The 15,287-nt window shown below is 31.2% G+C and overlaps 2 protein-coding genes across 3 annotated transcripts; one reads left to right on the top strand and one right to left on the bottom strand.

The window, feature by feature from the left end:
- Positions 1 to 10,746: 10,746 nt before the first annotated feature.
- Positions 10,747 to 13,612, bottom strand: LOC122638014 (pre-mRNA 3'-end-processing factor FIP1). Of its 2 annotated transcripts, none has more exons than XM_043830616.1 (5): positions 13,513 to 13,612; positions 12,791 to 13,046; positions 11,757 to 12,662; positions 11,316 to 11,668; positions 10,747 to 11,218 (listed from the first exon to the last, which is right to left on the bottom strand). In XM_043830616.1, the coding sequence occupies exons 2-5, from the start codon at positions 12,968 to 12,970 to the stop codon at positions 11,098 to 11,100; spliced, it is 1,560 nt and encodes a 519-aa protein (XP_043686551.1). In that variant the 5' UTR covers positions 12,971 to 13,046; positions 13,513 to 13,612; the 3' UTR covers positions 10,747 to 11,097. The 2 variants fall into 2 exon arrangements, with proteins under 2 accessions (XP_043686551.1, XP_043686552.1); XM_043830617.1 differs by having other exon boundaries at positions 12,791 to 13,050; positions 13,514 to 13,607.
- Positions 13,613 to 13,805: 193 nt separating this feature from the next.
- Positions 13,806 to 15,265, top strand: LOC122638012 (dnaJ homolog subfamily C member 4-like). Its single transcript, XM_043830613.1, has 5 exons — positions 13,806 to 14,062; positions 14,133 to 14,220; positions 14,335 to 14,516; positions 14,606 to 14,913; positions 15,229 to 15,265. The coding sequence occupies exons 1-5, from the start codon at positions 13,995 to 13,997 to the stop codon at positions 15,237 to 15,239; spliced, it is 657 nt and encodes a 218-aa protein (XP_043686548.1). The 5' UTR covers positions 13,806 to 13,994; the 3' UTR covers positions 15,240 to 15,265.
- Positions 15,266 to 15,287: the final 22 nt, after the last annotated feature.

The following is a 15,287-nucleotide window of genomic DNA, read 5'->3' as shown; positions in this document are numbered from 1 at the left end:
TTCCTCTCATTTCTTTTACTTTTCCTACTTATATATATATATATTTTGTTTTCTTTCTTCCTCTTTATCTTTATTTTTTATTATTATTTTTTTTCTCTCTCTAATACGTGTGGTTTACTTAGAAAAGAAAGACAGGCAAAGAATAAGGAGAAACAACGTGCCGACACTACCACATATATATACATATATATATATTTTTTTCTCCTTTTTTTTTCGTTTTACATTTGTTGCCCTCCCATCGTAGAACGGGCGCCATTGTTTATTTTTTCTTTTCTTAATTTTTTTTTTGTTTTTTTTTTGTTTTTTACTCTCTCTCACACATCCATCATCCCCTTATCTCCCCCACATTCTCCTTCGAAACCCTCCCATCTCCACCCCCAACCCCCTTAGATCCCTCGAATTTTGTAAATTGTGATATAAATAAATAACAAATGTGTATAGGTACGACGTGACATCCGATCGCGCGAGGAAGCGTAAATTAAAAACGGATATTTTGTTTCTCACGGGAATTCCCTCTTTTTAACGGACTCTGTGAATATTGTATATTATAATAATTACTAATTATATTAAATTTAAATATGTGGTTTACGTTCTATAATATGCTGCTGCTGCTGCTGCTCCTTCTCCTTCTCCTTTTCCTTCTTTCCTCCTCTTTCCCCTATCCTCTCCTTCCTTCTTCTCCTCTTTCATTGAAGAAAATGTGAATGAATAAGTTAACATTTTATATATACCCACATCCCTCTTTATCCTTCTTTTTACAATCCCATTTTTTCATATCCAAACCTCGTATCATAGAAATTTCTTCCTCTCTCCACTCCCTCACCTTTTCTCAAATGTAAAATACGAATATTTTTGACAAAAGAATAAGCGCTAGGAAAGAAAAAAGAAAAAAAATTCCTTTCCCTATTCTCCTTTTCTTCAACTCTCTTATACCTATAGAACTACCCTTTCCTCCTTCTCCACCTTCTTTTTTTCCTCTCCTACTTATCCGTCCTTTCCTATTTTTTCAAATAATTGCAGCGTTTACGGTGATCTTTGAACGTAACTAAAAACTTATTGTATATTGTATAAACGATAACCGCGTTCTTTAAAGAAACAAACAAACAAACAAACAAGCAAGCAAACAAACAAACAAACAAAAAGGAAAAGATTGTCAGGAAAATAATGTGCACAAAAAGAAAGGTGTGTATGATATATTATTTTTGCGCCATCCCCTTCTTGTTTCCCCCCACTTATTCTCCACGCATTACCGGCACACTGATTACATATTTTTTTTTCTTTGTATTATATTATTGACTATATGGAATAACGACAATTTGAAATAAGCCCGCCTCTCAGCTATTTTCATCGCGATCACGATGACTACACCTTCCACATTCAAGATTTTATAATATTAATAATTATAATAAATAATAATGATGAGATGATGATAATGATGATGATGATATGATGATGATGATGATGATGATAATGATGATGATGATATGATAATGATGATGATATGATAATGATGATGATATGATGATGATGATGATGATGATGATGATGATGATGATAATGAAGATGATTTTGATGATGATGATGATGATGACGATTTAATATTAATAATAATAATAATAGGAATAATGATAATAGTAATAATATAATAATATAATAATAATAATAATACTAATAATAATAATAATAATAGTAACAACGTGTATCAAAAAGAGAAAGATTTTTAACAACTTATTAGTTGCTTTTTTTGTTTTTTATTCGTAACATTTTCGAACTTTTCAAACTTACGTTTACGCTCTTTTACTTTATTTTTAATAATTTAAGAGAGAGAAAAAGATAGAAAGAAAATGTGCATACCGAGTCGATCATTCGGAATGTTTATTTAAAAAATCGTCGATGATTTAACACAATTATGATCTTTCGTTCATCATAGAGAAATTTGTTGTAAGAGAGCTCGAAATCGCTATGCTCGAATCGTATGTGGCTAATCGTCAGTTTTTTGTTCCTCTTTTTTATTCTTTTTTTCTTTTTTTTTATTATTTCTTCTCTACCGTTCAACAGACAGCAAAAAAAACCATCTTCGTGAAAATGGAAGAATCCATCGCAGATTGATTAATTTCGTAATATAAAAGTCAAATGATATTTTTCTTTTTGAACAGATTTTAATCAAGTTTCCTCTAATCGCGTGTACAAGTATAGTATCGAGAAAGAAAAAAAAGAAGAAAAAGAAACTGACGGGAACAGTTGGATTAATAAAGAAAAGCAAAAGAATAATTGTAAAAGAACGGCGATCGCGTGTATTCGATCGAGTTGCAAACTTGACTCGTACAATGTACATAAAAATATATAATACCATAAAACGTAGGCTGTTGTCCGCGAAAAGTAGATATTTTCCACTTACCACTAAAGGCGAAGAATAATACGAGAGAAGGTAACTCTCGAGGCTCGTGTGTGATGATTTTGTATAATAAGTATAAAACAAATGATAAATAAATATAAAAGAAATGAAAAGAGGGAAAAGTAATTAAATAAAAAGTAAAAAGGAAATGAGAAGATAATGACGAAGAGAGAAGGAATCGATTAAGAAAGAAATAAAACTAAAGTAATGAAAGAGGAAAGAGGAAGAATATCGCAGCTTTCTTTGTAAAATATTGTAAATAACGATTTATTAACGAAAAGTTGACAAATTCTTAGGTACAACAATCCCTTCGACCCTACTCGCCCACCCTCTTTCTCAGTCTTTCTCTTTTTTCCGATCCCTTCTAATAGGAGTCGAGATGAAATAATTGTAATGTACGTATACATTGTCGCGTTTGCAAAGTTATAAAGAAAGAAAACGTTAAGGAAAAGATAAAGAGAAATTTTAGGATGAAAATTAGAATATTAGAAAGAAAATGAAAGAGAGAGAGAGAAAGAGAGAGAGAGATAGAGAGATACGAGTTGAGCAGATAATATAAAAATTGACGATAAGCCACATACGATTTTTGAGTATATGATCATTATAAAAATTATTATGATTGTTGATAATAAAAATGAAACAAGTGTGAAGGAAAAAAAGAATGATAAAAGGAATGATGGTATGACAAATATGACAATGATCCATGTTTGAAAATCGCTGAGAGGACGCGGCCGCCAATTCCGCGGTAACGAATATATCAAAGTTGCAAAGAAAAAGAAAAAGAAAAATCCTGATAACGGTATCGATCTATACGAGCTTTTCGTGAGAGAATAAACAAAATGAAAAACGAAATACGAAACAACCACAACAACAATAATAATAATAAAAAAAATATATGAAACAAAAGCCGGTCAAACAAACAAGACATTCCAACCGCCACTTGTACACCCTTCTTCTCGAGTCGACAGGAGAGACTCTTTTCACCGTTTAAAAAAAAAAAAAACAAACAAACAAAACAAAATAAAATAAAACAACGCGACATGTTATATAAATAAAGTACTACAGCGTGAACTTGTAATAATAATTAAGGAATGGCGATAGTTCCTTCATCTGTGTAAATCGCGCGCTTCATCTGTAAATTAAAGACGAAAATACGCCTCATCTGTAATAGATCCATCGATCACCTGTCGAACTGCGAAATGCAAAGAGACTAAATTAAGCGAAAGAATAGTAACAAGTAAAAAAAAAAAACAAACAAACAAACAAACAAAGCGAAAGTTGATTATACAAAATCTCTCATGTCTTATCAGCTAACGTTGCCGTATATAATTATTATTATTATTAATTATTATTATATTATTATTAATTAATTATTATTAATTATATTATTATTATTATTAATTATTATTATTATTATTATTATTATTATTAATATTCTTATATTACAATTACTCTTATTATTGCTATTATTATTACTATCGTTTGATTAACGTCCCAATTTCCTCATATTGATTACTCATTATCGCTCTTACTAATCGTTAGATTACACGAGACACTAACACGTGTGTGTATATGTATATAAATATATAAATATATAAATATATATACACACACACACACAAACGCGCATCACATATATATACACACAAAAACTTTCTCTTTATATATATATACATATATATATATATATACACACACCACATATATACATATATACATATAAGCACGTAACGAGAAAAATCCCACGCATATAACAAGGTTATACATACAACATAGAATATTCTAGTACATACTTTCTTTCATCTCTCTTTGGCTATCGACCCTTCCTTCCCTCACCCACTACCCCATATGCGATCAGACAACTTTTTCGTAATATCTTTAGTCTGAATGTTTAGTGGTAGGTTTAAACCTAATTGCTATTGTTCTTATATCTACTTAAGCTCCAAACAAACAGTTCTTAACGATTTTTGATTATAAATAGTGTAAATTTTTTATATAGCGTGGAAATGGTAAATATTATTGGTGGCACAGCTTGCCCATGAGAAAAAATGCTGCGAGCGGTCCATGTATAAAAAGAAAAACAAAAAAAAGCAAAAAAAAAAAAAACAAAATTGAAATGAAAATTACGCATTCAATAGCCTTTTTTCGGTATTTCTAACTTAATTGTATGTAATAATTATCTTCTTGCGTCGTCGTCGTCGTCGTCGTCGTTGTGTGTCTTGTTTCTTATTTTTGTGATTTTTTTTTCTATCTCTATTGTTCTTTTTTCTTTCTTTTTTCTTTTCCTTTTTCTCTTTTTCTCCTTTTCTTTCATATAAATATATATATATATATATATACACATAACACACACATATATATATATATACGATTATTTTTGTTTCCCTTTAAATTCGCCTCGTCGGCGAATTGTATTCATTCAGGCTTGTCACAAAACACCCTTCGATGGGAGAATGGAATTTGGGGAGAAATGGGGGAAAAAAAGAAAATTAAATAAATATACTTAGCCCTCCTTTCTCACTCGCCCCGTTTATCTTACGTTGCTCCATGCTATTTGTTATCGAAACGTATTATAAAAAAAAAAAGAGGACTCCCACGAAAACGTGTGTATTTAGCCTGAATAGTGCGATTCGTACTTACAGGTCGACTGGGGAAGATTATTATCGCGTTTGAGGGAGAAAAAAAGAAAGGATAACACGACCGTCAAATTTTTGTTATTATTATTTCTTTTCAATTTTTCCATTAATAACGATCGACAAAAGCAAATCGATAAAACGCGAGTCGATTGATCGTTAAAAAATTTCAAAGCAAAGTCGTGTCGTGAGATCCTATTTTTCCCTTAACAACTTTATTGGCACCCTGATATAAATTCACCCTCTTTCTCTCTCCTTCCCTTTAAATAATGATTAAAAGAAAAAAAAGCAAACAAAAACAAAATAAAAGAAAAACAAAGAAGTCTCGGTAGATTTGGAAAAAAAGAAGTTCCCGGCAGGGCATGTAGCGTTAAAAAAGAAAGGATTAAGTGACCCTATAAATATTGTATACCTAACACATACCTTAATCCTATCGGTATATATAAGAAAAATATATATATATATACATACATAAATATATATATAAATATATATATATATGTAATAAGTACTATTTAAATATTGTAACAATTGTATATGATTTTAATACTACACACTAATTGTATTATATATATAATGAAAGATCTGCGACCTCCCACTTGTAGAACACTGAGCATCGCATGTATACTCGTTCGCTCACACGGTACATTCATACATACATGTATACATACATCATACATACATGCATAGATACATACATGTACATTACATATACAGACGACACACAAACATACATATATATATATATATATATATATATATATATATGGTTACAAATGGAGTGACACGAAACATAGGACATCGACATAATCACTTGCGTGCACAAATGCGAGACACTTATATACGCACCCAAATAGTGCGATAAAAGACGCTGCGATTAAGAAATACGACGAATAAAATGCAAAAGATCAGTGTAGCGAAATGATAAAGTAAACGCAAAAATGTATGTAACAGCGTGATGTTTCTACGCTTTCATCGCGTTTTCTAGCCTGTGCTCCTCGTGCTTCTTTGTACGCGAATAAACACACATAAATACGCACATACACACCCATACACATGTACACATACACATACCAATTTCACAAACAACACTCACTACCTATACCCACCGTTTTCAACTGCCATGGCGCTGATATATGTGAAAAGAGAAATCATGAAATAATAATTAAAAAAATCAATAAAAAAAAGAATAAAAAATAAAACTAACGAACGAACGAAAGGCTGAACCGATCCATCCTGCGTCGGATCTTTTTCGCCTGATCAAGGCGAAAAGGCGAATGAAATAAAGAGAGAACAAAAAACAAGTAAATAAAATAACATAAATAAATAAATAAATAAATAAATAAATAAAAAGAAAGAACAAGACGTAGATCAAGGCGGGAATGGTGCGCCCTGATATTAAAGACTGATGTACAGTTGCGCGCTATTCTCTCATCGCTTAAATCATAATTCACGTACACATACACACGCACACATACACGACATACACCATTGACGTATACGATACATCATGTCCATGTCACATACCATGTCATACCATACACTTATAAACACAATACACTTTCCTCGATGTCACACACACACACACACACACACATTAATCGCATACATACACCCACCAATGCGACACGTTAAATAATACACGTAAACAAAAATATGGATTCGCAGGGATAACAATGAAACGTTTGGCAGGCTGCGACGTAAATCGTTGAGGGTTCGACCGTCGGTGGATTGAAAATTTTGCGCCATAAATCAAAACTTTCTCTCGTCATAGCAATGTTTCGTTTCTTTTTATTTTCTTTTTCTTGTTGTTTTTTCATTCTTTTGTCCGTTTCTTTTTCTTCTTTTTCTTTTTTTTGTCGATGTAATTAAGAAAAGATTCGACCGATTAAAGCAAGATCGTTAATTGTTGTTCTTCGATTTTATGATTAAAAGGATTTTCTTTTGTAAATTCGATTTGTTATATTTAAAAGGAGAAAAGGAAAATAAATGAAAAAGAAAAATTACCACCGATCGACGTTCACACTTACGAAGTGCGTCGCGTACTGATATTCGTCTGATATATGTCATATATGTATGCGTATACACACTCATTCGTCGAGCATCGCCGATTCTTACGCGCCCGATATAAGTCAAATAAGTGACGATACGAAATCGATTTTGAAAATACTTTCTTTGAGATTTAAAATTCGACAAAAGAAAAAAATATATATATATATAAAAGAAAAGGAAATTAAAAAAAAAAAACAAAAATTTAATTAGATTGGATCTTTGGAAATGTTAAAATTAATATAACTTGCTGGGAAACGTTGTAAGAATTGGCCGATGTTGATCAAAACACGCGGTAGTTTGACAAGAGGAAAGAAAGGATTAAAAAACAAAAAAGATGGAAGAGAAAGAAAAAGAAATTTAACTGTATTCTACGCTATGAGATAAATTAGATAAGTGGGACGGAAAGGCAAACGCATTATTGGGAAGAAACAACCGAACAAACAGACAAACAAACAAAAAGAGAAAAGAATATAACAAGAATCTTATGTAACTTGTATATTAGTGTATAGAATGTAGAGACGCGATATATGAAATAGCCATGAGAAAAAAAATAAAATAAAATCATTTTCGACGATGTTTTTTACAACAGGCAGAAAAAGTGCGAGTAGTAGACGTGTCATTATACTACCATTTAAGTAACGACAGAAAAATAATAAACACACACGTAATAATCACAAAAGAGAGAGAGAGAGAGAGAGAGAGAGAGAGAGAGAGAGAGAGAGAGAGAGAGAACGAGAGCGAGTGTGAGAGAGAAAGAGAGAGAGAGAGAGGAAGTGTATACTACGTACGTACGCTGCGCGTGAGAGAGAGAGAGAGAGAGAGAGAGAGAGAGAGAGAGAGAGAGAGACGACATTTTTCAAAAAAGAAAAAAAAGAAAAAAACAGTACACAAATGAATGATAGTGTTGGAACATGAAAAAATCGCACTATGATTTTGGCACCACGGACAGTTAAAGAAAAAAAGAAAAAACAGTTAAATTTTTCATCTCTGATACATCCCCTCGTACAAAGTAGATAGATTCGTCCATTTCTTTTTGTCTTTTTTTAATATTATTATTATTATTATTATTATTATTATTATTATTATTATTTTGTTCTATTTGTTTTTTAACGTTGTCTTTTCTTCTTTCAAAGAATCGATAATTATTAATAATCGGTCGTCAATCGTTTGAAAAATAAGGAAAGAACAATTCGCCGAAAGAAAGGCGACGTAGTCCCTGCGAAATGCTTGACCCACCCACCATCTCTCTTTTATATTTATATAATATTAATAATGATAATGATAATGATAATAATAATAATATTAATATTAATAATAATAATCATTATCGCGTGTATCGTATCGTACGAAGGCAACTATCTCTATCGTTGAACGAAGCGTTCGCTCGTGTTTTTTCTTAATTTTGCGTTTTCCTTTCTTCCTTTTCGTTTCAGTTTTTATTTATTATATTAAAATGATGAATTTGTCGTATTTATTGTTATTGGATCTTCCTCGTACTCGTATAATTGGTCGCTATTGCGGTTTAGAAATTAATTCGTCGAAGTGAAAAGAATCGGATAAAATGATCGACGCGGATGTGATAAATGATAAATGTCGGCACAGTTTTATTAGGTATATTTTTTCTCCTTTTTTTTTCTTTTTCTTTTCTTTTTTCTTTTTTCCTAACGAAGCACACTCGTAAGTTAAGAATGTATACGTACGTACATACATAAAAAGACAATATGTATTTATTGTTTATGCAATTATATAACTTGCAAATCTTTTCACCGCGTCGATTTGCGAGATCATCGATCGATCGATGGATCGATTTTTTCCTTTCGTTCATTTTCATTTTTACTGTTTTATTCTTTCTTCTTATTTTCTTTTTCCCTTTAATTACTTATCTTCTAATTTCTTTGATTGTCGATTCCAATCGTAATTAAATCAAAATAATTTCTTCATTTTTAAACACGCTCGGCTATTCTTCGTTACATGAAGGGATAGAATTCGGACGAGAAATTCCTTTCGATCGATCGAAAAGAACGAGAAAAAGAAAGGATCGAGATTTAACTTGTAACTACATTTTGCACAGAGAAAAAAAAAAGAATTATAATTAGATTTCACGAGTTGTATTTAATAATTAGAATCGTTTGAGAGTATAAAGAGAAATGAAAAAAAAAAAATAAATAAATAAATAAAGTAACAAGATAAATAAAAGAAAATAAATGAAACGGTTCGCTTGAAACTCGAGCCGTTTTGATATCGAAAAAAGCTACCGCGTGGGGATAAATTAAAAGTAAATGATGTTATTATAAATCAATTATTCGGGCGTTATTTCCCCTCCCCTCCCCCCCCCCTTCTCTACTTCAGTATAGTTATAAATAATATTTGTTCGTGCGTGCAGCGAATGAGACAATTAAACGCGACAGTAGATACGCGATTATAAGATTTTTCGAGTAAAAATTATCTGACCCCATTTATCCTGGGATATATTACGTGTATCTCGCTTTCAGTCGCTTATCCTTCTCTTTTTTACTTTTCTAATTTTATTCGTTATTTTATTTCGTTGTTTCCTTTTTTTTCTTTTTTATAACTTTTTCTTTGTTTCGTAAACGCGACAGGTACATGAAACATATTACGAGAATACTTTAGAACTTTTATTTATTGTCGTTATCTCTGCCACTCTAACTCAATACAAATTGACACGTTAAATGTTCTAACGTATTTTCTATTTCCAAAGGGGAGATGATTATTACAATTTTTCTTTTCTTTCTCTCTCTCTTTCTAAATTTTTCTTTTTTTTTTTTTTTCTTTAGATGTTATAATCGATACGTTTCTCGAGAGAATATTACGATAGTTTCTTCTTATTGATATATCGTTCGTGTTAATAGTTTGTATGTACTTCGTTGGATCGTTAAAATATGATCTTCGGATCGTTTTTTGACGTGAATACAACGCGTTCGATCTTTTTATAATATTTTTCTTTACGTTCGCGTTAAGAAAAGAAGAAAAAAAAAAAAGAAACGTGATACTCCCCTTTTCTCCCTTTTCGAAACGAAATCATGTTGACAATTTGTTTTGAGCACTTGAAGTAGCACTTTTTAACTTTATAAGTAGGCATACTCACACGTCAGATACACACGAAAGAATACACTCGACACTTAAATACACACACTTAAGAGAAAAAATGATAATGGATTAATGGTATTCTAAATGTATCATATATATGATGGCTGTACAAATGTAACATTTTTTTCCATTATGTATGAAGATAATGAAACAAAAAAAAAAAGAAAGGAAAAGATTTGATGCAAAAAAAGAAAAGGAAGTATAATTGAACAAGAAAAAGAAAATAAAGAAATTAAAAAAAAAAAAGAAGAGAAGAAAGAACACACGTGTGTGCGACGATCGATATGAGGTCGACATTAGAAATCGGCGTTATTATCGATCCGATTAATTCACCCGCGTGAGTGATTTACCAATAAACTATTACTACTTTTAATTATTATGAAATACAATTTCTGTAATAACATTATGATATAAAACCATACATTGAATGGCACGTGTTTGTCATTTTAATCTTTCTATTACCTTAAAGCTTATAGTATAACTATTAATTTCGTTTCCTTCGATTAATTTAATTACAGCAGTACAAAAGTGGTGACGGGATAATCATTGGACGAGCAATTTTTTTGTTTTTATCAATAAATTTTATTTTATTATCGCTCACAATTGATCATTACCTTTGCTTATAATTAAGAACCATGAGAGAGAGAGATAGCAATCATGGTGAGTTTCAAGAAATTACAGATTTATTGCGAGTATGGATTATCACCAAAAAGATTTTGTTAAAAGTATGAAACTTTTTAGCTTCGATCGTCGATTTTTCTGTTTAATTGGACAACGATATTTATATACATACATACTCATGCATATATATACGTGTATGTATATGTGTATATGTATATGTATATGTATATGAATATATATATATATGTATATGCATATATACATATATATATATACATACATATCTATTTATTCGCTTTCTTCCTTAGAACGTTCCCTGTCGGAGCGTCTTGATTTCTTCTTACGTCTACTCGGACTTCGCGATCGCGATTTGTGTCTACGAGATCGTGACCTTGAACGATGCCTATGCCTAATGAAAAAAGTAAAAGATAGATTGAAATTTCTTTGGAGGAAATTTTGAAACGTAATCGTATTTGTGCGATTTCGTTTCACGTTCGTCGTCCTACCTCTCTTTATGTCGATATTGCGATCGTGATCTATCGCGATCTCTTTCTTCGTCTCGTGCAACGGAGTCTCTTTCTCGATCACGATCTCTGATCATCGAATCTTTTTCCCTTTCACGATCACGCTCCCTTTCTTTTTCCCTTTCTCTCTCCCTACCCATCGAGTCCAAATCTCTTTCACGTTCCCTATCTCGATCTCTATCCCTCTCACGTTCTCGAATATCTCGTTGATCTCTAGGTGGCATCAAAGGTGGAATAGATATCGGTGGTACCATTGTGGGTATCGTTTTGGGACCTATATCTTTCTCTTCTTCACCTTCTGTCATTGGAATGGCTAAATTTGTCGGTTGCCAGGTCTATTCAAGTAAAAAATTACAATTATAGTTGAATTATTAGTGAGAAAATGAATAAATTTTATTGTATATACTAAATGCGTTTACTTACTGGGTCGTTACCCCATTGACTATCCTGAGTAGGTTCGTAACTTTGATAGTAAGGATCAGTCTCAGGCATATAGAAAGGAGCTGGCTCTCCAGGATATCCGGGAGGTGGCATATCGAATGGTGGAGGCAATCCTGCTCCCGGTGGTGGAACGCTCATATCTGGAAAACCTGGTTTTCTTGAATATTCCCTTCTATCTGCTGTCATCACTTGTATTACGTTTCCTTTAGGCGGTGATTTATCAAGATTCCTTCTAGAAGCTAAGCCTGAACTTCCTATAACATCTATAGTGCCAGCCATTTTTCTTCCCGGAGGTGGTCCAGCTCGTTTTGGTCCCATGATACCAGAGTATTTACTGTTATCATTAGTAATTGCTACTTGCGGTACTCGCATACCACCTGGATTACTTCCACCTCCCCCTGCATTTAGTATCAAACCTACTCCAGACTCGCTTCTCATTTTTTTCTGTCTTTCGCAATAAGCTCTCCAAGTTTCTTCATTGAAACCATAATTGAAATAGTCTGTTATATCCGCACCAGGTTGTCTCCATGGTTTATCTTCTAACTGATCTAAATTAAATTCATGAGCTGGCATTCCATTGATAACCCCAATTGTTTCAAATTCATCTATACTAAATTTCCCAGGTTGTTTATTCAGTTTATCTGGTACCCCTGACGCAGTCGTAAGTAAACCACCTCTTTTAATATTTAAACTACCATATGCCGGTGTCGATTTAATATCACCGATAACTACATGAACGTCGTCATCCGAATCTGAATCACTTGCAGCTTCTCCATCCTCTTGACTAGAAGCCTCTCTTGTACCATTTTTACTAGCATCAGGATCATTTTCATCTTGCATATTATTCAATGAACATTCCTCTCTAGGTGAACCTGTATTTTCTGACATCTAAGCAAAAATTAAACAAATTCTAATCAAAGTTAAAAAAAATATGAGTATCGATTATTTACGTTAAGATTTATTCAAATATGCTTTTAAAGCCACTAGCCGGGAATAATAGGTTATAAACGACGCACCTCCGGTAATCTCTCTGGAATATTATCATTTTTCTTTTCTTCCAAAATCTGTGATGCTTCTTGAGAATTAATAGGTATCGAATCATTTTGTTGATTTTCAATTTGAACATTTGTCGGAGATAACTCTTTTCCATCCGTTGAATCTCCGTATAACCACTGATCTTCGTTTTCGTCCGCCATTTTTCCTCACTTTTCTTGACAACCAACAATATAATCCAGTTGTAGATACTTGTGTTGCTCAAACGCTCTATTTTATCTACCGAGTAATTAAAGATTTTATTTGAATTTTATACATACGTTTAACCCTCCATATTTGTTGAACAACAAATCCTTTTCTCACCAAATTTAATGAAATATTAAACGAAAAAAATTTGATAGTTTAGACTTTATTCAAAACTTTATAAAAATCTAACGAATGCCATGTTATCGAATCACACATATCGTTTCTAACACAAATAATATAAAATTTGATCGTCTCAATAATTCAATTTCCAGATTACCACAGGAAATTCTTGAATTTTCTTGTATTTTCAAGGTTTCGTAGAACACTTTTTAAGAACCGTTAGATTATTATATTGCCTGTAATTATATATTAATATTTAATATTATTCGTGACACTATACATTTATATATTTTAATAATTTTAAATTATATCATGATGGATTAGTGTGAGTTAATGATATAATTCTTTATGATGTACAAAGAAAGAACAATATTAATATCTGATATGTTTTACGGTCTTTGTATCACATACTTTTTTCATTTGTTGCTTCCACGGTCATGAACAAATAGAACGATTTGTTTACACGGCGCGACCACATGCTTACGCGGAAGTATAGACGACTGAAACGCCTCTTGATAAGCCTCTCTTGATAACTTGTCTATATATTATATGTTGTATATATACATATTATACATATGTATATAAATGAGTGTGAAGCAATTAACATATAGTTTCTCTTTCTAATCTTGTCAGTGTCAATAATACATTATTTTTCAATTAAGTCGAATGTGACGCAAAAGTAAGTTCTACAGACAGACATCAGGTAGCGTACCGGTCATATTCTCAATGCGTATTATGATTATTTTAAAGTGTGTGAAGTTATATCATAAAATTTGACTTAAGTCGTAATTAATAAATGGCCATATATATTTGACATAACGATTCGATCGGGATTTTAAATTATTTTTTTTCATACCAACAATGCAAATTTCTCGTATTAATAAACTAGAACTGTTTTCAGTAATATTTCGAGGTTATGGAACTCAAAGGTTAGAATCTGACAAATAATAGTTTATCGTAAAAAGTAATATTTTGTAATGTAAAAAATATTTTTTATAGATACCACAATTACTATGAGATATTAGAAGTTTCACCAGATTGCTCGCAAAAGGAAATAAGAAGATCCTTTATTGCGTTATCGAAAAAAGTATATTATTTCTTTCTTTTGATCAAGAAAGTGACATGTCAAATATGTGTTAAAAGAACATTTAGTGGAATGAATACTGTGTTATAAAAGAGTTGATATAGTTGTTTTCTTTAGTTTCATCCTGATATCATTGGAAAAGAGGGACACGATAAATTTGTAGCACTGCAAGAAGCTTACAACGTTCTTAGCAAGGAACATACCAGGAAACAATATGACATGAGTTTAAAATATAATACTCATTCGTCATTTTCTTCTGAACCTAGTCCAAGACCAGACTATTATCAAGTTTATAGATCGTATGTCAATCGATAGAAAACATTAATATTGTATTGTTTTAATTTTTAGAAAAAAATACTGTATATTTGTTTGTCTGTTTATTTATTAGCCGTAGAGAATGGGAAGAGCATATGGCAAGAGGAAACTGGCAACCAAATTACGATGAAAAAGGACAAAAGAAGAAAAATACAGAGTTGTTAGCATTTATTATATTTGGAACTTTTTTAATAATTTTTCAATTAATAATTGTGCAACAAGGATTATTAGGCAGAGTTAATCTGCTGCAAACGAAATATCAAAATGAATATAATGTAATGCGAGAAAGGACAAGAAAACTTACATTTAATCAACAGATGGATGTTGTGAAAGAAAGAATAAAAATACACGAGGAAAAGCAAAATAGAAAAGAATTAGAAGGTAAATATAATCTTTTGCAAAGTTTATTATACAGGATGAAACATATAATTTGATTACCATGATGTATTTAATATTCCTTCAAATATTTTTTCAAAATATGCTACTAATCATATTTATATTGAAAGAATTAAAAATTTTAAGAATTAAAAGGAACAACTGATATATTTTTGTAAGAACAAATTTAAAAAAAAAAAATAATTAAAAATAATCGGTTTCCATATTATTTTATCTGGTTAATCATATTATTTGATTCACTCTGTTTTTTCTAGATACTTATGTACAAAATAAAATTTGTACAAGTAATATTTTTTTCAGATGAAAAGTAAACATATTATTTTAGAAAGAATCATTACAAAAGTTGATCGTACAAATAT

The sequence above is a fragment of the Vespula pensylvanica genome, chromosome 2 (genome assembly GCF_014466175.1).
Source record: "Vespula pensylvanica isolate Volc-1 chromosome 2, ASM1446617v1, whole genome shotgun sequence".
Classification (NCBI taxonomy): Eukaryota; Metazoa; Arthropoda; class Insecta; order Hymenoptera; family Vespidae; genus Vespula; species Vespula pensylvanica.
The sequence above is the reverse complement of the archived record's forward strand: the minus strand, read 5'-3'. Positions and strand labels throughout refer to the sequence as shown.

Excerpts from the sequence above, each read along its gene's own strand:
- LOC122638014 (XM_043830616.1), bottom strand. The coding sequence starts at position 12,970 with ATGGCGGACGAAAACGAAGATCAGTGGTTATACGGAGATTCAACGGAT. Across the intron at positions 12,663-12,790 it reads TTCCAGAGAGATTACCGGAG|ATGTCAGAAAATACAGGTTC; the intron begins GTGCGTCGTTTA and ends ATTTTTGCTTAG. Across the intron at positions 11,669-11,756 it reads GTCAATGGGGTAACGACCCA|ACCTGGCAACCGACAAATTT; the intron begins GTAAGTAAACGC and ends TTACTTGAATAG.
- LOC122638012 (XM_043830613.1), top strand. The coding sequence starts at position 13,995 with ATGCAAATTTCTCGTATTAATAAACTAGAACTGTTTTCAGTAATATTT. Across the intron at positions 14,063-14,132 it reads CGAGGTTATGGAACTCAAAG|ATACCACAATTACTATGAGA; the intron begins GTTAGAATCTGA and ends TATTTTTTATAG. Across the intron at positions 14,221-14,334 it reads TTATTGCGTTATCGAAAAAA|TTTCATCCTGATATCATTGG; the intron begins GTATATTATTTC and ends TGTTTTCTTTAG.